The 27,253-nt window shown below is 36.0% G+C and overlaps 1 protein-coding gene across 3 annotated transcripts in view; it reads left to right on the forward strand.

Annotated features, from left to right (window-relative positions):
* The window catches only part of ASCC3 (activating signal cointegrator 1 complex subunit 3), a 263,322-nt gene that overhangs the window by 13,502 nt on the left and 222,567 nt on the right, over nucleotides 1–27,253 (forward strand). For all 3 annotated transcript variants that reach the window (XM_065735653.1, XM_065735658.1, XM_065735666.1), the window contains exon 4: nucleotides 6,069–6,652. In XM_065735653.1, the coding sequence (XP_065591725.1) occupies nucleotides 6,069–6,652 (584 nt within the window). The remainder of the gene's footprint in view (nucleotides 1–6,068; nucleotides 6,653–27,253) is intronic.

Here is a 27,253-nt window from a genome sequence, read left to right on the forward strand (position 1 = left end):
CTTTTTTGCTTTTTTAGCTGTTGACTACCTGCGTACTCATACAGTTACAATTTCAGTTCTGCTTTAACTCCAGTCTTGCTCTGAAGTATCTTTGAAGATCTAGTTAATCTGTCAGCTATATGCACAACTACATCTTCTATTTTATTTTAAAATGTGATTCTGTTTTTATGCACTATCTTGTTTTTTGATAGCATTCTTAAGTGATGTGTTGTGGTTTGTAAGCAAGCAAAAGCAACACTTCTTTTGTCATGGCAGTGCACTGAGGAAAAGAACTACATTGGTGTTAGCTGCTTTAATTCCACAGAATTGGTATTGTGAAAAATTGTTTGCAGTGACAATTTTTTCAGTGAATTATCAGAAGAAAAGTTTCAAATATATCTCAAGCCACTGACAGACATTTAAATTCATCTGAAGAGGCACATATTCTAAACTTTCTGCTTTGTGGTTCTGTCCTTCCGTATCACAAACGTGATGTTATTTTTACAAACTTGTTTTTAATTTTTTAAACTCTTATTCTAATACAACAGTAGAGCTTGTGCTGGTAGGAGAATTTAACCTCTTCACGCCAGAATTTTAGCATATGAATACTTGTTTTCCAGAGACAGTGATACCTGTAGGAAGAGCTACCTCTTTCTCAATGTAGATATCTATTTTTTGGTGCCTGTCTTTGAGCTGGCATTGGTCTTTCATGAGGTTTTGAGGAAAGTAATGTAAGATGTGGTGTGGGCCATCTTAGGGGGTTAGAAAAAATAATCTGATGCGTGTTACTAATTGGGCTTAGTAGTCAGATAACAAGTAACTTACTGACAAATGTCAACTAAACTCCTGCAGTTCAAGGGTAGCTCCCCTCTGTTTTCTGTGTGCAGATTGCTTGTGCTCTGCAGTGCCTTAATTTCTGAATGACCATGTTGTGGTTATCATGATGATGCCTTTCATGAGATGAAATGTGCTTGGAGAAGTAGCTACAGTATCCTGGAGAAAAAAAAATCAGATTCAGTGATTATATACGTATATATGAGATCAGATTGGCTTATGGGACACTTCAGTGTAATCTGTTCCGTAGCATAGTCTAAATGTTGTTTTTTCCTGCTTTTTTTTGTCAGCTGTTTATACCAATGAATACAGAAAAGATGCAGCTGTAATGATAATTGATCAAATGTTGTATTTTTTTTGGAGATTGTTGACACAATTCATGTTCTTTTACTAATTTTTTAAGAGATGTTCGTTGCTGTGCTGTTATAGTAAATTTGGATTTCAGATACAGCTGTGATAGTTAAGGAGAATCCTGTGATTATAGCACTAATACAGGTATTAGTATAGCTTAAGAAAACAAAAAAATCCTGCTTTGTGCATGTGAACTAGAAAGGTATGAGCAATGTGTTTAGGAATTTAGGGATGTTAATGAGATTTCTCTCAACACTCAATTTTAATAACATACTACTGATATCATTATATAAAATGGTGTAGGGAACCTGCTTTGGCGGGGGGCTGGACTCAATGATCTCTTGAGGTCCCTTCCACCCCCTATGATTCTGTGATTCTATGAAAATGATGCTTTTTTGGTCAATTGTGAATGAATCAGTTCATATGTGTGTGTGTATATAAAATCTAGGATTTCTATCAGAAAGATGTCAACATCACCAAACCAGGAACAGGCATTGAGGTGCTGTTACTCGGGGTATCTGTCCCACATGTCCCCTCACAAGCAAATATAGTCAGCTATGCTAGGAGGTTTAAAGTATGTGATATGGTCAGAAAAATAGGTTGGCCCATTGTTTCTTTCTAACTTGTGGTAATCAGTTGCTAAGTTGTCTACAATTACCGCTGCAGAGTCCAAGTTACATATCCAAACATTATGATCCCCTTTCCTCATTTCTTCATACTCTCTTTGCTGTTGTTTTGCCTTTCAAAAAAAACAGCCCATCTGTAATTACTTTATCCTAGTTGGATCTCAGTTTTCTTAGAATCATAGAATGGCTTGTGTTGGAAAAGACCTTAAAGATTATTAGGTTCACTCTCCTGCTATGGCCCAGGGCTCAATCCAGTCAGACCTTGAACACCTCCATGGATAGGGCATCTGGAGTTTCTCTAAGCATCTAACCCAGGGAAGATTTAGATTAGACCTGAGGAAACATTTTTTCTCTGAAAGAGTGGTCAGGCAGGCCATTCCATTGCCTAGGGAGGTGGTTGAGGCACCATCCCTGGCGCTGTTCAAGAAGCATTTAGATGAGGTGCTGAGGGATTTTATTTAGTAGTTTAGTGGGTACGGATGCTGATACGGGGATGGTTGGACTAGATGATCTTGTAGGTCCTTTCCAACCTAATATATCTATGAATCTTTTCCTGTGCCTCATCACCCTCTGAGCAAAGAATTTCCTCTGTATTTATCCTCTATGAGTTTAAAGCAATTGTCCCTTTTCCTATTGTTTTTCTATGTATGTACCCATTCTAATGTAATCTTTACCAATTGAGAGAGAATAGGACACTTTCAAGCAGAAGTATAATTTTATTAAAAGTTAACACAAAAATGAATAAAAGCCTCGCTGTCTATTGTGGAATTATATTTTACATATAGTAAGGAATTATTTTATTTTGGTGAACTATTTGTTCATTTTCTTTTATGTGATTCAAACAGCTGTCCTGTAGTGGTTTTTGTTTCTTAGAAACCAATTATGTATTTAACTGTCTATATTTATACTCATTTTAGATACTATGGTATTTTTTGAGTAATGCAGCCTAAAACTCAGTATGTGTTTTTGAGAAAGCACTGCTCCTAGAATCACAGAATCACCACGGTTCGAAAAGACCCACAGGATCACCAAACGCAACCATCCATCACCAATCCTTCTCACTCAACCATATCCCTCAACACAGTGTCCAAATGTTCCTTGAACACCTCCAGGGTCAGTGACTCCACTTTCCTGAGCAGCACATTCCAGTGCCTGTCCACTCTTTCAGAAAAGATAGCCTGAACATCCCCTGGCACAGCTTGAAGCCATTCCCTTTTGTCCTGTCACTGGTTACACCAGAGAAGAGGCAGACCCCTAGCTCACTGCAGCCTCCCCTCAGGTAGCTATAGAGAGCAATATGGTCTCTCCTGAGCCTCCTCTTCTCCAGACTGAACAATCCCAGCTCCCTTAGCTGCTCCTCATAAGGCCTGTGCTCCAGAGCCCTCAACAGCTTCATCGACCTTCTCTGGACACGCTTCAGGGCCTCAATGTCTTTCTTGCAGTGAGGGACCCAAAACTGAACACAGTGCTCAAGGTACGGCCACACCAGAGCTGAGTACAGGGGGTCTGTTACTTCCCTATTCCTGCTGGTAATGCTGTTTCTGATGCAGGCTGGGATGCCATTGGCCTTCTTGGCCACCTGGGTACACTGCTGGCTCACGTTCAGCAGAGCATCAGTCAATACCACCAGGTCCATTTCCTCTACACAGTCTTACAGCCACTCTGCCCTAAGCCTGTAGCATTGTCTGGGGTTGTTGTTGCCAAAATATGCAATGTGGCCAAATCTTGAGGTATGCATTCTGCTTAAGTGTGAGACTCAACTGGGAGGGGAAAACTAAGGTTTAAATAAGGAGCAGACTGGTTCAGCAACCTCTGAACTAGAGCTGGAGAGGTTTGGTGGTGTCATTTTCCTTTAATCTGAATTTTATATCCATAACAAGCAACCTGGGACAAGTGGAGAAGATTTGCATGGTTGTTTAACCATTGATATTTTAATATCCACTAATCACAATTTAACTGTGAGAAATACTACAATAAAATGTATTTGGGGGTGACAAATATGGCCATAATGTTTGCAGCAGAAAAGATAAAACCATATCAAGTATAGCAAGTAGGGAAAATATGGTAGAGAAGAAGAGATTTTTAAGTAATTTCAGTATCTGATATTCTTAGCTGTCAATGTCATCCATGAATATAATTTGACAGACTTGCATTTTTCTGTCTTAATGACAGGAAAGTGTATTAGCTGTGGATTATTTCGTTTTAATTAATTTCCATTTTACTGGAACAAAATTATTTTCTGTGAGAACATTATTTTTCTCCAAACTTTAATGATGGGTTGAGTGTGTTAGAACATATTGGAAGATATAGTGGTAGATTTTTGTGTGATGGAACGAAAGGACAAAACAAATGAAAACAAATGGACGATTATTTGGTTAAAAAAAGTTAGGACAAAACCATCAGCTTTGATGCTTCAGAGGAAAGACAGATAATGTTATCAGAAGAAAAAAAATACTTTGAGGTACAAAATGAGTGGACAGTAATATTCCAACCATTGTTATCAGAGATGTACAGTCTAAAAAGTGAATTGGCTGCAAGCTGTTTTTCATTAATTTGAAGGAAATGGAGTCTCATCCTAGACAATGGATACTGAAATATTAATTAGTAGGGAAAATATTGGCTTAAAAGAGAAAACAAAAAGAGAGTGTCTCTTGCCATGTTTGCTGGCTTATATGTCTATATATATTAGGAGGGGTGATGAATTATTTTCTTAGGAGATATTTCCACAAAACAGGAGGCACTGGTGGAAGAACTAGCACTTAATAAACCAAGGAGCTATTTCTAGAACCTTTCAGTACTAGTGTTCTTTTAGTTTAATTAGGTGTGCTTCTGCTGTACACTGGAAATCTGTAGAATGTGTATTTCTGCATTAGGAATGTGTGGTTTGTGCAGCCCAGTTTTAGGTGTGTGTTTTCAAGCTATTTTTTTTGTCTAATTCCTTTATGGTTAAGAATAAACAAGGAGGATAAACCACCTCATTTCCACTGAGATGATGCACATCTTGAATGTGTATGCATTTACCTTTATGTAGTTTATCTTCCGTATCTAGGTACCTAATTATTATGTGAATACAACCTAAAACATCTTCCATGAGTTTCTTAGCTTTTCACAGTTCACCTTGGTGAAATTTAAGATAAATAGTGAAGTTAATGTTAGGTTTCTAGTTACTCAAATTTGTAGGACCATAAGTGAACAGTCAGGCACAAGACAGTTTTGGATACTAGTAAGAAAATAACCATATTAATTGTGCTAAAAGTGTAACTTTGGCTCTTTCAAGTTAGCTATATGGGAGGCGTTATTCACTTGAATCATATTGTTTCCTGTTGAAGTCATGCCAATCAATCCTGAATTGACTCAATAAAGACATCTTGAAAGTAGAGGTTTGTAAACCTTGACATTAAGCATTTTAAGACACTTCAAGTAATTAAGCAATTGTAGTTTTCTAAAAATGGTGGAACAATCTGCCTGGCTTCGTAGAATACGTTTTTAAAATACAGAAGAAACTTATGCATATTGTTCTTATAGTCAAGGGGAAAGTGAAGGAAAAAAATAGAAGAGAAAAGGTGGTTAAAAAAAATAGAAGTATGCTGCCTGTCTTGATTTATTTTATGCATTATGACTTTTTTCATTTTGTTTAGTTGTGACACTTAGGTTAATCGTATTTTGTGTTTGGTTATATTTTCCTTGAGGACTTCTGAGAATATTTATGTAAGAGGTAAATTCATTTTTTAAATCTGATTATAAGTTTTTGATTTGTACAGTACGGCTTTTTGTAGGTAGCCAGTAAGTATAATTTCATGCATTTATTTGCTTTAACTTCTTTGGACAGTTTTTCTAATATACCTTCATTCTGTATTATCAGAAGCAAGAATGTAGTAATTTCCAACTGAGTTCTGGATGTTTAGTCTGGTTTGAATGTTCAGATTAGGCAGTGAATAAATATTGATTCATTGTAGAATTCAGTTGCCTTTAAAAAGCTTGTAAATATACTAGTGTGAATATAAGATCTAGGTATGCTTTTCCTCTTACTTGGAAAAACAAGAAAGCACTGGTAACTCCTAATATGAATTTCTTATAAGTAGAAGGGGTAGCAAAGACAGATGCTTTAGCATTTCATGCATTTTATAATTCAATAGCTTGCAACAATTGCTGCTTCTTACGGTCGTCATTTCACATCTTTGTTGATGAGACTTGTGAGAAATTGAGTACAGTTTTGTTATAAGCAATGAATGAGAATTAGGTTGAAGTGCATAAAATTACATTTGTTTTTCTTAACAGTTGGAGCTGAAAATGGACAAGAAGCAATTGAAAGTGGAGCTGTTTTTCTTTTTAAGACATTTCACAGGAAAGAATGTGTTGGTCATGATGAGACAAAGGCCATCAAGCAGATGTTTGGGCCGTTTCCATCATCATCTGCTACTGCAGCTTGTAATGCCACATGTCGGATTGCTTCTCACTTCACTGAAGAACAGCTTACAGCCCTCATGCAGATGGCTGAAGAGCAAAATGGTGATAACAGAGTGCTCTTCGGTAAAAATATAGTGTTTTCATTTGACATGCATGATTTGGATCACTCTGAGGAGCTGCCTGTAAATGGTGAGACTGATGCACAAAGAATTATAAGCTTAGATTATAAGAAATTTTTGAATAATCAGCTGGATCATTTGAAGAACTGCTATGATGAGAAGTCTGATCTCAAGTCTTTGGAAAAAGTAGATGATTCTTTTTTATGGTCTGAAGTTGGAAAGTATCTGAATGAATCTCAGGGTGGTACCCCTGGAGGACCAACAACAGAAGATCTCTGCTGTACTTTGTACGAGATGCTTGCTTCTCCCAAGAGTGGTGATGAACTTCAAAATGAGGTAGAGTATTAATTACCCTGTATGTATTTGAATGCTGCATGCTCCAAATTACTTCATATTAGATTATGCCAACATGCACATTATTGAATGTTATCTATGCTTTCATTGTCTTCAGAAAAATTTCAGGGCAGTGATCTCAATCCACCAGACAGGCAATGGGTAGAGCATGAATTTTTTGTGAGGAGTCACAGTTTTTTCTCCAAAAGGGACCGGCTATTATTTTTTTTTCCAACCTTTCCTGTACCTTTTTCCTAAGCAGTTGTTCTTTTAAACTACCATATAAAAGTATGAGAACTTGCCACACCAGAGAAAACTTTCTTAGGCAGTTTTCAGAGCCTTCTTGTTGCTGGAGGGGAAAGGAAGTAGGAGGCATGTTGGTGGACTGCACAGGTGGTGCTAATATTTTTTTCAATAAGGATGTAGGGAGTATTTGTCACAAGAAGAGCAGAGAGAACTTGAGGGAGAGTTTCAGGGATGGTGTAGCTGAAGTGTAAGCATAGTGGTAGAAAGGGAATGATGTTTAGAGACTAGCAGAGAGGCTTTGAAGATGTGTACAGGAGAGATGAATGTATGGAAAGCGAACGCTTTTTGAATAGAATGGGGAAAGAATTCCTGCTATTTTCCTACCACTTCTGTCAAATTTGAAGGAATTATGATTTGATAAAATGAAGAAAGTGCACTTCGTTATCGTACACGTACCTTTTTGAAGCTTATTTAGCGAGACTTTTTTCCTTTCTTGAAAGTCTAAGAAGCCAGCAGAAGGGCAGACAGTAATACCACCTTACCCCCCCCAGTAATGAGGACTTGGTGTGTTGGCTGCCTCCTGGTACCTCTCTTATTAAACTAGTGAATATTAATTTGCCTGTATTTACTTTCTTCAGGATCAGTAAACCTTACACAGAAGTCCTGGTGCTTATGCATTACAGCATGTCTTTCAACTATAGCACCAGTTAAATACGATTGTACTGTACTGCAAAGCGGGGAAGCGAACATTCCTCATTATTTCATTTCTATGAGTAATTCAGAATTTATCATTCTGAAAACTCGTACTTGGCTTCTTTCTTGTCATAAACACCTGAAAGGAGTCCGGAAATGACACTCTGTAAAGGACCGAAGGATGGTGATGGGGAGTTTGGAGGTGGTGATGCCTTACTCCACGGGTCAGAAACATTCACCTCAAAACAAAGTAGACCTGAAGTCAGGAATGTACAAGGCATGGAATATGGATATGATATGATTGAAATAAAGTAGTCAGGAGTTGGGCAACACCTATTGCAGTATGGGAAAGAACTGTACCCCTATTTATTCATTAATACAGACATCATCAGAGCTGGAAGATTATAATTTTATTATTAAAATCAGCCTTTTTTCATGTTCCTTCTAGAACAGAAGCTAATACATTACTGTACTGCTTCGTTAGAGATTGTGATGTTTTAATTTTTTTTCTTCCACTGTGGTGTTTCTGCTTCTCTGAATGGTTGATATCAGAATAGGCTTTTACATAGTTTTCCCCATTCTCTGCTATGTAAAGTCCTGTTGTTTCTGAAATTTCTGCCCTTATTTTTTTAGCTGCATTAGTCATCAGTGTTAATATACTGTTTTTTTTTGTTTGTTTTTTTTCCTCTCTGCTTGAGTTCATCTACATTGTTTTGCCATACCCTAATCTCATCATGAGTGTCTGCTAATATGCTTTGAGGGTCTAACATGTAAATACTCTTGAGATCAAAAGCAAGGGGAAATTAACTAATTTGTTCATTCAACCATCTGGTAGAAAGCTTCTCTGTGTGTGCCAGCAGCTTTTCTGAAAGAGCAGAGAAGAGTGAAAAAGAGAAAAGGCTGTATAAAGTCTCACATGATCTGGAAGGGACCTTTCCTGTCAGTGATACAATACCTAAAATAAGGGAAGGCTAAATTAATCAAAGAACTTGGAAAACTTTGTACAAGCCTCTTCCTTCCAGAGTGCTCTACAATCTTGTTCCTTAAATGAACCCTTGTTATCTGATTTCTGGCATTATTAAGGGCTGTTTTTATGATCACTTTTCCTGTGCTACAATTGTCCCTTTTCATTTTTTACACCATTAAACTGTTAAAAAATGACTATTAAAGAACTTTATTTCCAGACAGTGCTGCTCCTTTTCAACACTGTATTTCCTTTCATTTATCCTTCAGGCAGTTCCTTGCCAACTTTTCATTACTGTATTAATGCTCATCTTCATTAACTTAACAAGTACCCATGTGGAATGCTACAACATTTTAAAAAAGTCCAGATGTGAGACAACTTGTTTGCTTTCTAGATTAATGAAGTGTTAGACTAACTGATGTATCTCTAATAAGCTCATGCTGCATTTATGCCGTTTTCCATTTATCTGCATCTCTGATCTTTTTCCAAAAATCTTTAGTTTTTTTTTCAGATCATTTTTTTTTAAATTTATTCACCATGTTGTTACATTTGTAGATGTATTTTTCCCAAACTACAAGTTCCTTTGTCAGTTTTTGAAGATGTATCCTGTACTCAGGCTGTAAGGGAATTTTCTGGTTTCTAGTTTCGATGTATTGACTTTTGTATCTGTACATCTTCCTCTTTAACCACTTGCATTTTTCTATGCAAAATCAAATGTTTGCAGATGAACTACAATTTTGAATTTCAATTAAAATTAATGAAAGTAACAGTTTTGTAGTTAAGACTTGGAAGGAAAGAACCAAGATTTGAGATTTCCCTTTTGAAAGGGAAATCTGTGCTATGGTAAGGGGCCCAGTTAGTGAAGTCATCAGATCTGTGGAGAACAGAATGGTAAGAAGGCCTTTAAAGCAAAGCAAATACAGTAGGAGGTGATACGATGCTTTCCCCCACGTATCTTTGTAATAATCTTTTAGGCTGTCTTTGCGATCTACCCAGACAAATCTAGTATAGCATCACATCTTTCTGGTGACTTGCACCATTGCTTACAAATAGATTTCCACATAAAGCTGTTATTAGGTGATGATATTAAAAAAAGAAACAAAAAGATATTCACAACTATGGTGTTTCCTCAAGTTAGGCAGACTTGGCTGTACATGTGTGTGTCTTCTCTTTACCCATCCACTTCAATGTTAGTTTTTGGGGAAAATGTAAATGTATTACTTAAACTACTCCAATTCCTCAAACTATTCTGGATACTAGGAAACAGAATTTTATGTCTAAAAACTGTATATTTCAGCCTACAGTGATGACTCTTATAGAATTTACCCAGATTTAAACTGAAGTACAGTGGACAAACCTGACAAAAGAAGCAGCAGCTTTGCACTGCAGCTTGGAAATCCCAGGGCACATAATTTGTGCTAAACCGTAGCTGGGTAGTGTTGCTAATTCTGATCAGGAAAAAAAAGCATAGAGCTCAGTAGTCAATGGGTCATGCGTTGTTGTTTTTTTCTCTCTAAGAGCCCTTTAAAGTTTGTGTGTGTACAAAAGCTTCTGACTGTGTATTCTTTTTGTCTTCTTAATGTTGGCTACTGAATTAATTTGTTATATGCATATTCATATTATGTACTTTGTTACTCTAGAAAGTGATTAGTTGTGAAAGGAGATGAGACTCAAGGTTTACTGGGTAATCTTCATTATTGTGTTCACTGGATTTTTGAGGGGGGGAAACTCCCTGACAGGACTGCAAGGAAAGGAGATTTTGTGAGGCTGACTAAATTTCACTTTCAGCTACCATGACTTTTCAAAAAGTCTTGTAGTTATTGGATTATCATCATTTCCTTTAGCTGATGCAGTCTCGTCTTATTCAACCAAAGCTTCCTTGCTTCCCAAAGCTGAAGTTATAATTGAAAAGTAATACTGTATATAACATTATAGTCCGACCATGACAAAGGGTGGATTTGGAGTGACTTGCATTTGCCCTTTAGTTTGGAGAATATGTAATTCTTTTTTTTTTATTGCTCTGCTTTGAGCAATAAGATGAACAAGTATAAGGTGTAGGTGGGGTCTGGTGTGAATATGTGCTGGAGTGAGTCCAGTGGAGGGCCACAGGGATGAAAGACTGGAGTATCTGGTGCAAGAGAAGAGCTCATACAGTTGGGAATCGTCAGCCTGGAGATAAGAAAGCTTGGTTGGTTGACAGCAATGTCATTTGGTGTTGTGGGGTAAAGAAATTGGAGCCAGACTCTTGCTGGAGGAGCAGTGGACATTAACTGAAATACAGAAAATCCCATGTAAACTTCATATATATATAATTTCCCCCCCCTGAGTGTGGGTCAGAATATGGTGGAGTTTCCATCCCTGGAGACCAGGTGATCTTTGGAGCTTTCTTCCAACCTCCACCATTCTATTTTATTTTGGTTTTAGTTGAAGAAATGCAAGTCATTGGAGAAATCTTTTCATGCCATTGTAAAATTATTAAGGCCAGAAAAGACCTCTAAGATCATCCAGTCCAAGTATATTCCCAATTCCATATTAAATTAAGTCTATTTGTTACTACTGATTCAAAATTAAGTGTAAATCCTTTCTTAGCTTACTACAATCTTTTGAAGCTCAGAAACTTCCTGTTTTCTAACAGATTCCTTGTTAGTAGAATCAGTTAATAAATGAATGGAGTGAACCTTTAAAGTACTTGTATTTTAACCTTATGAGTAATTTAATGGATTATAATGTACAGGAAATAAATATTCCTTGTATTGCAGGTATTTGCAATTACAATGCAAAAGTGACCTTGATTTCAAATGTGTTTAATTGGTCTCCTAACCTAAGTATCTATAAATAATGGATGTTTGTTGTTCAGGGAAATCACTCATTTCATTTCCTGAAATAAACAGGAATTTGTAATGGTCATTCTTCTCTTAAGAGAAAATTAATACAGTATTAATTTATATGACCAAATTTCTAATATCCTTTAAAAGCCTGACATTATTTATATGAACATTTCAATTTTTTTTCAGAGTGTAAACTGAGACAGATGTAACACTGTGAAATTACATTGAAGTACAGTTCAACAAGCATGTTGTAGAGTTTAATGGAAACCAACAGACTACATATACTTACTACCTTACTTAAATGAATGAAAGTGCATATATAGCTTTGTGCAAAATCGCATTACTTGAGAATGAAACTAAGCCAATGTATAGATTTTATTCCCTAGTAGAGATTTAGTGTGCTTTTGGTCTGTAGGACAAACTGCAGGCGCTCTTCTCAGTATTTACTGATTTCTTGCTCATTCTGAACCACTTGCTTTCAAGCGGAGTAAGAATTTCAGTGTTAACATTTTATAAGTAAAAACTGTATGTTCTTCCTGTTAGTTTTAAAATAAAATAAAAAAACAACTGACCTAAGAAAGATTCAACAGTTATTTCAAAGCCTGAATTCAGGTTAATAATTCTCAGGTCTGTATTGCTTCCTGAGCAGTATGAATGTGTAATTCATGTTAAAAGCTCTGACCTCTTCGCAATTCATGTTATAATAGTAACTGTAAAAACAAACAAACAAAAAGTCTTTCTCATTTCATTTGTTACAGACTTGTGTGGCACTTAGAGGCTGGTTTTGAGATCACGCTTCTGGCATGCTATGCAGGCTCCAAGAGAGATGCTTTAGAGAAAGATGCTGAGCAGTTAGTTTGTATTTGGCTAATGCTTTTGATAGGCTTGGAGTGCAAGCTGAGTTTGATTGTAGACGCTGTGGATATTTCCCTGGCTACAAACCTAGTTTCCCCATCAAAAAAGCGCAAGTTGTGAGTCTGTATGTGATTTTCTTTCCTTGTATTTTTGCATTGAAAAAGCAATTCTTTAAGCAAACTATGAAGTGTCAGCTTTTTGTTGCTTGCTGGAGTGAAACTGTCTGATTTTAAACTGCTTTACTCTTAACGAATGTCAAACATGAGTGTTCTGCCACTGGAAAGCCACTTATCACAAGCTTGGCACATTGGAGTACTCACAATTGCTTTGTTACTCCCGAAGTTTCTCAGTTCCCTGTCAAAGGCAGAGCCTGGCTCTTCTATGTGAGCTGCCCCTCCTGTCTTTGTAACTGGGACTCCAGCTGCAGCTCTTTGCACTTTTCTGAGGCAGAACCAGAGCTGCTCTGGGTCTCTGCTCATGGCTGCTGTTTTTTTAAAAAATTTGTTATCAAAAGGAAATTGAGTATTACTCAGTGGTGGTAAAATAACTTTAGTAAACAATTTGCACAAAATATAGTGGAAGATACTTTTTGAAATGTAACACATAGCCTAATGCAGTACAGCACAAGTAAGCAGTACAGTGGATGTGGATGAGAAGTTCAAATTAACCATGATCCACACTGAGTGGAAAAGTGGCTGACTTGACTGTCCAAAGTGGAGGAAAGAGGAAAAGTAAATGTATTTTGAGAATTGAGTAAAGCTTTAAAGTGATGAATGTTGATCATTCAAGGTATGTAATAGCAATCACAAAGCCTCAAGCATAAAATCCTGGCATCATTAAAATAACTTGGATATTTTTTCTCCATTTGAAACAGTTTTTATTTTATTACTTTTGTTAGTATGTGCTTAAGTTTTTACTCACTCTTCGAAAATGATTTCTCAACTCTTTGTATGTGTATAGCTGTTTATATTACGTTCATAGTCAGCAAAGTAACACCAATACAAAATTTGGCTTTCACTAATGTTTCTGTGTGCCTTGGGAAATTTTACCTTTGTGTTTTTATGAGACTTTCCCACAAAGGAATTGGTTATGTGAATACACATTTATTGGTTAACTCTCTACTGATTTTAACTATTAGCACAATAAAATTCACTGGGTTAAACTACGGTCTTGAACAAATGATGCAACAGATGTAGTAATAAATGCATAAGACTTAACAAAAAATGCAGAGGATAGTCCTACTGCAACTTCTTCATAGGTTCATAGGTACATTAGGTTGGAAAGGACCTACAAGATCATCTGGTCCAACCATCCTCCTATCACCATCCCTACCCACTGAACTACTAAATCAAATCCATTAGCACCTCATCTAAATGCTTCTTGAACAGCGCTAGGGACGGTGCCTCAACTACCTCACTAGGCAGGCCATTCCAGTGCCTGAACATTTCTTATTCAAGATGGAAAAGTTAGACTACAGTAATGATTTCTATGCTGTAATAACTTGGACTAAGCTAATTGTAGGTAGAGCAGCTGAATACGTGTATATACGGCTAACTTTTTATGAGCTATAATATTCACTACTTTATCATAGGAGGCAAAAGATGTTCTGAAACACCTTTCAAATGTGCATATGTGTACATATATAATTATTATATGTAATGCTCACACATTATCTTGTATTACTCATTTCTACTACTTGCAGAAATGGTAGGAAAAACACTGCTTTTTTAATGTAGAAGTCATTATAAAATCTTTACTAAGTTTAAATTTTGGTTCATTTAAAAAAAATAAAAATAATTACTGAAGCTTGCTGTGTTACTGATTTGCAAGAAGCATTTTTTTCCCAGTGGCAGAATTTCCTGTCATTGAAAATAGCCAAATTAAATATCCTGACATGGTAGTTAGATTGCCATTTCAAAAAACACTATAGATGCTGAAGGCATAAAAGCATCTATGTTGTATACACTGAACATAAGAGATCAAGGTCTGTATGTTTATATCTCATAGTAAGGGCATTAACTGTCAGCACTGCCAGACACTTTGTGTTACACTGTATTTCATTACTGATCTGAGGTAGAGAATGTGTTAATAATAGGGCACCTGTTGATAGGAAAAACAGTTTTTATTGGATGACTTCAATGTTGCTATATATAGGAGGTGCTAATTGGAAAAGTGCTCTTAGGAGGTGAGTTGTGTAGAGCATAGCATGTGAAATAGAACTGAGGAAATGAAATATGAAAAAATAATTGCCAGTTTGGCTTGATGAAAAGTAGCAGTAATACAGACATATTTAGTGTGGGTGTAACGCCTGTGGCTTACAGGAAAAGGCAATCAGATGGAAGGGACTGCAGTATACTGACAGCATAATACAAACGTTTTGTAAATACTGGTTGTTCTTATTAGTGAGGTGAGATCTCACCAAGAGTTTCAGTAACTTTCAAATTCATAGCTCTCATAGCTTTTGCAATAATAGCAGTTTTCATTATTAACTAATGTGCATCATAATCAACTAAGAGCTATTAGAGAGCAGTTGAGTGGTCTGCGTGAGATGGTCTTCAAATCCAAAACCATAAAGTTTGATTATATTCTCAGTTAATAGTATGACCCATTTGATATTTGAAAATCATTGTTAATGCACTGGCTTTTTAAATACTTCACAGACAGCTTCCAGACGCTATCAATTTTCTGCTCAATTTGGATATGGGAATTCAGTTGCCTGTGAGGGTTTTAAGCAAATGCTGAGAATCAAGAGAAATTATTTCAATAAATTTTCAATATTCATTTTTTATGTAGGGCATAGCTAAGACTCCCAGTACTGCTTAGTAATGGAAATAGACCTGTCACATATTTTCTTCTATTGATACTAATTGTTCATTGTTACTGAGCAATTTACCTTTTAGTTTTGTGTCTTTCCCATTCCCCTCCCCCCAGTATTAAACAAAGTCTAAAGTGGTAGTTAAAATATTATCTAAAAACTGTGTAGAGTATTTTGGTTGTTAGAGATGTCTTACTTATGTTGACCTTCAGAGATACTCACCTTTTGCTCTTGAAGATTTCTTCAAGGAGCCTTAGTAGTTTTATTAATTATACTTATTAATCTACTGGTGACTATAATTTAGCTATTTATTTAGGAAATCTACCAAGGGTTCTTTTGTGAGTGTCTACAAATGGCTATGAATCCCTACTTATGTATAACTGTCAAAGAATTTCATTAGAAAATATGGTGCAGATAACATCTAGCTATTTTTTCAAGTTCCTTTGTATTTGGAACATAGTAAAGAACAGGAATAAATTATAGGATATATTTTTTTTAATAGCTTAGATTACTACTTTCTATTGCTGCTGCTGCTGCTATCTCCTCTTTTGGTTTTGGTGGCTGTAAGTTTTGCCAGAGGTCTTCATTGAGGACAGCCTCTATTTCTTCTACTGTTGTGTTACTTTTATTAATAAAAGTTAATTTGTTATATTTGCTGTCTTAAAAACCATCACATTGAAGTTTACTATAGGAATTTCTTTGCAAAGCAGAAAATATTCAAAATGCAAGCTGTCTTTCCTAGAAATTATTTATTAGTTTAAAAATCAATAAAAGAAGCAGTATGTCTCTTGTGAGGTCACATTATACATCGCATGTAAATTTTAGGTATGATACTTTGTTGAAGTAACTTAATGTGTATTTTCCTCGATGTGTCACGACCCTACAACAGTATCTTTTGATTTGTCGGCACACGTACTTCTGTATCTGAGTTATTTTGAGATCAACCTGTATCATAAAATGTATTTGCTTTTAAGTGTCAAAGTTCTCTTTCTTTTGTTCAGTAAAAGGGCATTCTAGCCCTAACAAATTAACATATCACAAAACTTATTCCCTGTTCATAGAGAGCAGTACCCATTATGAGAAAGTACATGCATATATGGATCACCCCTGTGGTGTTTTATCTTTATCTTAACATCAAAGCTTCTGACTTGGTTTGACTCTGGCTTTTCAAGCTCCTATTCTTTTATTTAAAATTTTATTAAATTTACTAAGAATTTTACAAAGCTTAGGTCTCGTTATTCATGACCATAAAGCTTATCTGATCACCTCTGATACAGAGAAGATAATGTAGTTATTTTTGATGCAGTTTTCTCCTTTTCTAGGTTCAGCCTTCTCTTTGAAATCAGTCTGAAGTATACAACTCTGTTGATGTCCAAGAGCTGTTGAAACCCCAAGGATGTCAGAAAACTGTCTTTTTGTGAAAACAGGGCCATGCTGTCTTCCTTCATAAGAAACCAAATTGAATAGAGTTTAAGTGCTGGTTTCTGTTGTTTTTTTTTCCAGTACAGAACATAAGAAATGATGAAAAAGGCACAGTGAGAGCCAGGAGATGCTAGGGTTCATCCTGGTAGTAGTAGCTCGTTGATCTCCTTCCTGTCAGTAACTTTTCCTATCAACTCCCTTACTTTTGTAAAGTTTTGTACTGTGAGAGCTTGTTGTATCTCTGAGGTAGCATGAAGCTTGATCTATTCATGGTAATTTTTGAATCAGCTTAAATACATCATTAAACATAATGACATTTTCTTCTAGAGTGAGACACTCTGTAATTGATAGGATTTTTGCCTTTTCAGTTTTTCTTGCTGAGGTGTTCTTTTTAAACCCAAGTAGAGACATAAGGACCCACAAGGTCTGCAAGACATAGTTGGAGCCCAGAAGATTAAGGCTGATTTTGTTAACTAGACACATTATATTGTACCAAATCATTTTATAGAGGGGAGAAAAACAAACCCAAACTGACAGTTACTTGAGTCTTAAAATTCACAGATCTGAATTTCCTTTGGCTCTTAGTATTCCATGGTTTCAATTTTCCCATGGGGCATTGTTAGCTGATGGAGTTTGTACTGGTGCTCGCTTGTTGTGTCTGCAAGCACTGCTGTGCTCACTCTGCAGTCATTCACAGGATAAAAAGTCAAGAAGAACAGTGGTTTGGATCAGTCCTGTTTAATAGTTCACTTGTGAAAAATCACAGTTATTTTTGTAGACTTTTTTTTCATGGAAGGCTAGGCTTAAAATTCATCTCTTCCTAACTGAAGCACTTCTTTGTTGCGCACAACTAAAATAACCCCAAAAGCTGAGTTTCAGGCTAAATCTTGCATTTTTTTGGCTTCTTGCCCACTTGGGCACATTGCATGGCTCATGCTGGAGAGCACAGCCTAGGGCTCACCAACACCAGTAGGGTTGTATGATCTTCCATAGCACTGCCCAGAGGAAGCTTTGCCTGACAAGCTTCAGTGGACAATATTAAAGCTGAGACATGACTATTTTAATTGAAAGGGAAACTAGATTTTGGAATTAGAGTCACTTGTTACTCTGTCATCGACCTCTGATAAGCAGCATGGGATAGATGCTTGGCTTTTTGGTGTATTCTTGTATGTGGTGGCGGCTGTGTATTGATAGCAGAAGTATGGGATGACTGATAGATGATTCTGTGGTCAGTGAAGCTGTCATTCTGAGATCATCAGGTTTAGGAGTTGTTTTGCTCTAAGAATATTTGCTCTGGTCCAACTACAACTGCTTTATAAGCCCTAAAGAAAGGAAATAATTGCAAGTTTTATTCTAATTCAGAAGCTTCTATAAATGTAAGTTTTCTGTGGGTTACATTCCAGGGTTGTTTTCTTTTTTTTTTTTCACCTGGATATCTAATTTGATTGTTCTCAATGTAGAAGGAAGCAACCATCTGCTTTCTCCTCTTAAAGCTGTACTGTCTTGGGACTTCCCCCTTCCCCCCCCCCCCAGGAGGATCTGGATTTGTGTTACTGCCGTAGTGATACAAACATCTGTGCAGCATCTTTACAAATAATCATTTAGTAATGCCAAGCGAGCCTGTAGTTTTAGAAATGGCACTGTCTCCTTGTTCTTATAGAAGTGTCAAATGCAGTGATGAGGTAATTTCAGGGTGTGTGTTTTTTGGGTTTTTTTCCTTCCATAACTGATAAATAGCTAAACCCAGAGTACCTCTGAAGATAGATACCAGCTTAGGAAATCCTAAAATAACAGCCATGTCAATAATCTGTCATTTGTGGTTTTTCAACAGATATTTTAGAATTATTCTGTCTCAAGTTATGCCTTTTTTTTAATGTAAAAACATTTAGGAAATATCTATAACAAGAACAGATAGGAAGTTGTATAAATAAAACTGTTTTAGGCATATTTGGGTGTACTGAAATATATTGACAATCTGATAGCATCTTTTTTGATGTTGGGGGAGTGCAGTCAGTAATTGTATGTATATATAAGCGTGTGTTTAATTCATATTTATTATTGTTTTTATGTATATATATTAATCATAGTTTAGTAATGTGGAATAAGGTGTGTAATGTCATGGTTTTGATTTTTTTTATTGGTATTCCACATCATAACATCATGTAGTACACTCGGAATTAAAAGAGTTAATGCTTCAGTTCTGTGGATCACCAGTAGTTCCAGGTATACTTGTCTCAGAAGAAATAAGTATCCCAGGAGACTTTGTGTTCCTTTGCATTTTTCCATTTTGCACCCCAAGGGAAAGATAAAACTGTTGGCTGGTCACGAGATGCTTCTCTTTCCCCTTTTGGATCATCCCAGCAGTGTGAGCTCCCTAGCTGTCTTGCCTTCAGGGTTAGAGTAAGGCAATATGGTTTTGGATCTCTTGCTCTTTCTTATTTTTATTTGATTTATTAGCTTTAACTCTTATTATATTGTATCAAATTGTGTTATTTTGCTTTCCAATATCTTAATACATTTCCTCCTCAGATCGTTGCCACTATTTCGTTTTTTAGGCTCATCTCCCTACTCTTTTCCTTTTCCCAGGACGTGGGTCTGTGGGCCCCTTCACCCCATTCATCACGGAACCGTGCCAGACCAGCCTGTAAACCACTGACACCTTTCTAAAAGAAAAATAATTACCTTTCTTTTTTTCCTGTAGCTGATCAATTTCAGTGTTTTAACTTTAGGTTCCAGTTTGATTTAAAAGAAATCTTATACTCTTAATGCCTGGTACCCATAGTCTGTGGAATTACCACGCTGTAATATTCCTTTAGGATTTTTTTTTCTTGCATTTTTACAAGTGTGTAGTGAAGTGAAATTGCATTTTGTTCTTTGGAAACTGAAATACAGAAATGAGTGTAACGCTAATGTACTGAAGAGAGGCTGTATTGCAATGAATAATTGGTTGTCTTTATTTCCACTTTCTTATTGCATTGCTGGTCTAAAAATATGTTTCATGCATAAGACCACAGTTTCAATGCCTCTTGTTGTTCTGCAAGTTGATTAACTGGAAAAGTGACCAGAAGTTGAATGTTGTGCAAGTACTTATGTGCAAAAAATATAACTTACTGATATCTTCTCCAAAGTCAGATATCTACTCCAAAAACCTCTCAATCCGCTGTTTTGTCCTACAAATAAGAAATTTATTACCTTTATTTTAGTGGAATTCCTGGAATTTTGCTGCTGTTTTTTTATCTAGTTTCCAACTTTATACTTATCTTGTTGTTTTATTCTGATAATCCACTGAAGGTTAAGTCCAAAAATGCAAATCTGTCTCCTTTCATATAGAGACTTTTAAGGACCTCTAACTACAAGTGGGAGCTTTTTCGTTCCTCCTTGTGAAGGTGGCACTGAACTTTGCTTGAGGCTGTCTGATGACCAGTTGCTTGTTGTCCCGTGGGCATGCCTGCCTTACAGCCATGTTGTTCTGTCATGTCAAATCCCAGTGATCCCTGAGTATTCTGCATGCAAGTAGCCTATCAGCGGCTCATCTTTGAAAATGCTCATTCATGGTTTAGTTTTGATGCAGGCAGTTAGGCTGAGCTTGCTCAGACTATACAATTTTCTTAGGAAGGAAGGCTTGATATACCTAACATACCATTTCTGTTTTGGTGGAATTTGTATGCTAGGCTATGTACTCTAAAATTAAGTCTTTCGTTATTAAATCCAGACAGCTTTTGCGGTAAGCTTACTGTCCAATAAAAAGGTTGGATTTCCTCTGTACTTCTTTAAATGAATTTATTTCAATTTCTAAGTAGTTTCTAAAACAGAAGAAAATTGAGGCCATGCTATGGAGAGGATTCTTGCAAGTCTGTTTGAAAAGTTGTCTTGTAAAACAGAATCATTTGCAAACAGACACTAAATGCTGATTATAGCTATTAGTTATGTGTGTGGTACTGCATAACTTAGACCAGCTGTTAAACTATAAATGTAGGGAGATACATAGGACAGGCACTGGTTGGTATTCTATTTCATTTATTGGTGCAGACACATGTAATATGGAAGCTCAAGCAGGGCAGTAGGATCCTTTGTGCTCTGTTGTTGTTTGTAGTTGAAAAACACAATATCTTCTGGGACTTGTAGAATTCCCTCCCCATCACAGAGGGAGCAGAAATTAAGAAAATGCCTTTGTGTGGAAGATAATGTGATGTACACACAATGTTCACAGTTCTCTACCTCATTTGAGGTCAGCACAGGAGATGATAATTCCAAGACCCCTTCTAAATTGTACCTTGTAAAACTGTAATGTGAATATTACTTTTAAGAGTAGTTAAAATCTTGTTGCAGTATTGAGCTATTAGTTCAGCGCTAGGGATGAACTTTTTATAGCTGAGCCTGACCCAAAAAATTTTCCTTCGTATGCATCACTGGGATTCAGCCTCTTGCTTATTATGTGCTCTGGCAGGTGGACTGCTTTCTGTGGAACTGCTGTTGTCTGTGTCTCCTTGCCTTTTCCATCTAACTTGTGTATACTCAGTGAAGCTTATTAGCATGGGGACCATGCTTCACCATTCTAATGCAGTGCGACGCATCTTGTCTTTTGGTTCCTAGATTGATTGCTAATCACACTTTATTCCAAATATTAAGACTGTGCACATAAAATGAAATTTAAAAAATCATTCAAACAAATGAAGAGTGACCGTACATCACATCACCTGTGTCTTCATGGTCACTAAGCAGTAGCTGAAGTCATCTGGTACTTTTATTGAAGACATTCAGGGCTGCCTTTTGGGCACAATCTGTTACTGCTTCAAAGGAATGTAATAGCTTGGCTGGTATTCAAGAAAATGCTGACTGACACACAGACTCTTCAACTGTTACGTGCTGTCTAGTTTGCCTCATAATAACTTAATAAAAAGGTAGCTGAGAATAAATGCTGAATTTCTTTGCCTTCTCTCAGGATCTAGGATATTAACATTTCATGCCGGAATAATGTATAATAATGCATATAATGTGACCTGATAGCAACTACATGGACTACAGAATTATACCACTTCCTTTCAGAACTATACAAAGTTTTCCAAACAAGGTTATACAGATCTCGTTCCTACTAGGCTGTGCAGGAAGGCTCACGATCTGAATAACTGTGTCTGAGACGTGCCCCCAACCTTTTATTATTATTATTTTAATAACTTGCAATGTTATTCATTATTTAATCTTCTTTTCTGCAGCTAGTGCCAGAAACATGTCCACTCTACAAACCCACACTCTTTATTTCATGCATAGATTTCCTTTTTATCCCCTTGTTGGGATGAGCGATTGAGGGAAGCAGTGGAATTTTATTTATCAGAAATAAGTATAATGCTAGGAAATGGTTGAAAATATTTCAGAGAACTTGCTGTTACTTTAGTAAGTTCTTCATTAAAAGATGCCATTATGCTGTCACCAACACAGTCCCCAGCTTTACTGTTCTTCTAAGATTTATTATTTCTAGTTGGCGTTTGAATACTAGAAATTTCATCCTGCGGGTTATTAGATTGGATATGACCCTGCTAAGTCTTGGATTTGATTAATGGAGAGCATTTGATTTGGAACGAAGCATAATAATTAGCTTCTTAAGCTATATAAATTGCTAGGAGTGGATCAGTTTTTCAACTTGCTTTTTATTCTCCACCCTCATTCTAGAATCAAAATACTGTATGAAATTCTTTTCCTGACAGTAATCTCTCATGAGAGGCAAGCAGCAGGAATGTTCAGCTTTTTCATTTGATGTTTAACTAATTTTTTCATTCTTTCATGATGAAATGTAAGTTCAGTAGTGTGAATGATTTTAACAGCAAGAATAAAACAAGCCTTTTCTGTGGGAGAGACTTTGTGTTTTTGGTTTTTTTTTTATATTAAAATTCATTGTAAACACTTATCTTGCTCCCATATTTCTGTGCATGAAGTTGTTCTAGGCAGAGTATAAGAAAATAACAGTTAAGTGTGAGAGAACAATGAATGGATCATGATTCAATGAATTCATGTTTCTTGGGCCTCAAAAAAGCTAATAAAAACTCTAAATGCTTACCTTCTGCAGTTTGAGAGCAGCTCCTAACATTAAAGAGCTGCAAAGCTGGGAGGTAACAAGCCTCTCTAAGGAAGAACGAGAAGGAAATCATTAGGGCTGAAGCCAGTGTTGAACCAGGCCGTATTCACAGTAACCTGTCCATTTGCTGTCCTTCTCTCTGTGGAAAGGGAAAGAGCTAGTGCTTCCAGTTTCTCTTTCTTGCTACAGAATGGTTAATTTTCAAACCAGAATAGGTTAGCTATTATTGTATCAGAAGGAAATGTTTTTGGAAGGAAGAGGAAGTTGAGGATAACCTTCTAGTTGCAGTCGCTCTTTGCACTGTGTTTTAACAGTTAAAATGCACTATTATCTCAAAATTAGGGTGAATAGAATCTAATGACTTATGAAAAGTCTTATTTTTAAAGTTTTCTGATCTTTGTTACTTGTTCGACATCACAGAAGAGCAGGAGACTCCTAGTAGCTAGCAGTTTATTGCTGAGCAGAAATATTCATTTTCAATTTAGGAGCTTCAAATTTGTGCCAAGACCATACAGAAGAAAAAGCGTTCAGCTCATATATGATAATATTCACTATGCCAAGACCAAACCTAAATTGCTAGCCTAATGTTTGTATTAAAAGATAGAAAGAAAAGCAACAAAAACATAATTGGACCTTGTTCTGGTGAAACTAAGGTATCAATATTTGGTCTGATGGCAGTGATTACGTTTCTTAGGAAGTTCTTTGATGACTAGCTATTGTGTTCACCACTGCTTATCATGTTCAGTTATTTAAGGAAATACTCCACAGACTTGCAGAGCAGTCACCCTAAATTCTATCATGAGAAATGCTGCGTGTTGAAAACTACAAAGTAATTACTAATTAATATGTTTTTATTTTGTAAGTCAACACTGCAAAGCAACTATAATAAGTAGTCATTCAGCACTGTGCCACCATCTGAGCATGCTGACTTGAGGATTGTGTTAACATTCAGTATGTACTGTAGGTATAGTGGATTTTTGTTTCACAACTAGTTTAGTCATTCCAGTCTATGTCAATTTTATTGTGTATCATCAAAAAAATAAAGCTACTGTAGAAAAGAGGTAGTTTAGCAAAAGGACACTTTGTTTCTTGAACAGATGTCTCTGCTGTGATGATCTTTTCTCCTACTAGATACAAGATAGTTTTAAATGAACACAGCTCCCGGTTTTCTCTTTTCTGCTCTTTGATTTAGACAGTCAATCTGTTGCTATGAAGTATAAGAGCTTTTCAGTGTTAAGATTGATAGCAGCAGTGAGGTGTTTACTTTGTGCAAACTTTGACACCTCCTTTCCTCTTTAGTAAGATAAACTATGTTGGGTTTTTTTTAAACTCATGTTTACTTGTTAGACTTGATCAAGATTACTTGAGTAGTGTGACTATTAAAAAAGAAGGCAAATTTTGTGTTTTATCTGAAGATGCCAGACTCTAAATTCACTTGATTGAAGTTGTATCCAAGAAGTAGTGTTTATTTCATCTCCAGCTCATAAATCAATTTTCATGAGTTACCTTGAGGTTCAGTTGTTGTTTAGGTCTTTAATGGTGGCTATCATCATAGAAGTTAAGGTTGTTTTTTCCTTAGTTAATTACGTTGGGAGTAAGATTTAAAGACTACAGCAAGTGTCAGAAGTTTTTCTGAAATGGCAGAAAGTCTTTTGAATGGACTCTGACATGTTATTTAATGTCTAAGCAAATGAGAAGATAGAGAACTGCGCTTTGAAACAACAAGACTCTGTGCCAGTTCTTATTACCTTAATTAGAAAGCAGTGATTTACTCCCTATCATATGAATGCATCTGTTGATTAATAAAATCTTGGCCTCACAGACTAGTGCTCAATTCAGTTATTTCTGCTCTTTGCCATTTCTTTCTGCCATTGTCACTGTTTCTGCCATCAGTGGCAGATGGCGACAGATGTGTAACTTAATCACCATGTCTTAGCACTTATGTCTTGGTTTAGCTCTTTATGGTTGTTTCCTACCTGTGATCTCTGGCAAGCTCCCAGTGGGTGTGGGAGACAATTTATCTGTCAGTAAGAACAGGTCATTGTTGGTGGTCTTCTATATTGTTTTCCTTTTCTCTGTCTTGGACAATGATCTCAGTTTGACTTATCTGTTTAGAATGTTCTCAAAGCCTCTCTCCTTTTCAGACAGTACCAAGGCTTGGTAGATTACATAGACTGTTCTCAAACTACTTGTAGCAAATTAATACTACATACACAAATCAAAAAGGCAAACTTAAGTGACTTTTACTTAAGTTTTGGAGAGACTTCATTTGTAATACCATGAGTTCGGTTATGTTTGACTGGCAAGCTGCATGAAGACTAGGGTAGGTCTTTTCATCCCTAGTGAGCTTCTCAAAAGAGCACTGAAGTGAAGTGAGAAATGCTGTCTTATTGTACTATCTGCCTCTGGTCCTAAAGTAAAATATGGCATGTAACTTTACTGCTTCTTTGTGCCATTCTACTATTCTGACCAGTTCAGATAGCTTTGAGATAGCTTGATGGTTTTTGAGTGTATTTTGGGAAAACAGGAGTTGGAAGGAGGCTTTCCTTTTCTAAAACTAACTCCAGTATCCCAATTAAAAAAACAAAAACAAACAAACAAAAAAAACATTTTCTGATGGATTCTTTTCTAGTTTCTTTCTAGTCATAGAGATACTTTGGAGCCTTCTATGAGGTGAAGGTGTATAATCGGTGTTTTAGGAATAATGTGTTGCTTGACCTTTTCTTAATGTTTTTATTATTATTTTTTTAATTTATTTATTGTCGAAGTGTTAAGTCTGAATATGTATGCATTGTGTATGGTTCCTGGAATGATTCAGCTCAGATCTGGGTGACTTGGAAACCATCAGATTTCCCCGTTCAGAGCATATTCTGCAGTCAACAAAACAGTAGCAAAATTTATATGTAACTCTTCTATTATTAAGCTATTTCACTCATTTTTTTAAATTAATTTTCCTACTGCCATACATTTTATACTTATAAAATACTTTCTCTTCAAATTTACCAGTACTAGCTTGCTACTTTCCTTTTTAATATATAAACAACAGTCCTCTGATATCTTTATCTGAAGTTGGCTAAAATGTAGCAGTAAAGTGACAGAGAATAGCTATGTAAAAGACAAGAATTAATGATGATTGTTAGAGAAAGCTGGATAAAAAGAAATCCATTATAGCTTGAGATCTTTGTCAACAAAATGGATGTCTAGCCAGCAGTTTAATGTCCTGTATTTTTGTACCGTTACTCTTATCCGAGTGTAGGATTTTCTATTTGGCCACATTTGTTTCATTCTTTTTAGATATTTTTTTTCCCCAAACTGCTTCTTCAGTTTCCTGTAGGTGGTTACTTTAACAAAATAAATGCAAAAGTTTATAAATTTCATGGTCTTGGTAAATGCTGTCATCGATGTACTCTTTTGCACACGTGATATTTTTCTCAGAAACCTGAGGGTTAGGAGTGACACTTTTTTTCTTCTTTACTATTAAATGGCAACTTATTTTTTGAAGTACAGATTGGCCTGAAAAAAAGGTTCACAGATCTGCTGCCCTTGACACTGTTTAAAATTTTGCAAATACATAAGAGGCAGCATAACTCTGTTTCCCAGAGGGTAGTAATCAGAGATGGCCATGGCAAAACTCTCTAAGGAGCTAGCAAATTTAATACAGGATAGTAAGAAAACGCTCTTCTTTACGTGATTGGAGCAGAAATATTTGAGTCCTACAATGGCAAAATTTTACTATTTCATAAAATGATAGATGAATATACATCAATTTTATTCTTACCTGGTACCCAAAGTTGAATAAATTTATCACTAAACTTAAAATGAGGTTTCTCCTTAGTGTTCTTTTTTCCTTTTTAGAAAATGAAAAGAAAAAAAATTGTTTTATAACATTTTAAAAATCAAGAATGATTTCTGGATGCCTTACTGCACTACTGCAATGCACTGAAATTCTATCAAAGTAATTTTGGGTGCAATGGACAGCAAGTGCTTTTAATATTTTGTTATTTTGTTGCCTGAAAAATGTTATGTGGAAAAAGGAGCTACTATTGAATAGGGAATGTATTTAACTACTATGAGAGAGGAGAGGGTCATCTGAGTAAGAGAATCATTGGACCAAACCACATCTTATTGGTGTGCAGTTCTCTCCTGGTATAAATTACTTACGTTGTGCAAGGAGCATACACTCTTACACACCTGTGTTCAACTATTATACTGTAGTGTCAATACTAGTCTTCTTGTTCCTTCAAATCCTACTGTCTTCCACATCTCTGACTTTTCCGTAGGATGTGAATGTGAAAATAAAGTAGGCAATATCTTTTGTTCACTGGAATAACTTCCTGTTGATTTGTCATCTTTAAGAAAGCGCTACTTCTCTCTTGATTTACCTGGTTAGTTGATGGAGAAATAAGTTTGTAGCATAAGTTTATGTAAATAACTAGAACGAAAAATGCATATAGTTTAGTCTTGAGTTGAATTTTATATGGGAATCTGAAAAAGAAATGATACTTTATATAATGTAGAGAATCAACAGATTTTAGTCTTTGCAACTGAAAACTTTTTTTTATAACAGGGGAACCTAGATGAATGCTAGCAATGATGCCTTTTGGGCTGAATTAGTTGGAGTTGAATGTCTTTAAAATCATTGTTAACATCCTGTAACATGGATGGAAGTTATGCAGCCCTATTTGCAAATTTATGCTAATTTGGACAACGT

Source organism: Cyrtonyx montezumae, unplaced genomic scaffold (assembly GCF_038088225.1).
Source record: "Cyrtonyx montezumae isolate F1298 unplaced genomic scaffold, pur_monq_1.0 scaffold_0, whole genome shotgun sequence".
Lineage (NCBI taxonomy): Eukaryota > Metazoa > Chordata > Aves > Galliformes > Odontophoridae > Cyrtonyx > Cyrtonyx montezumae.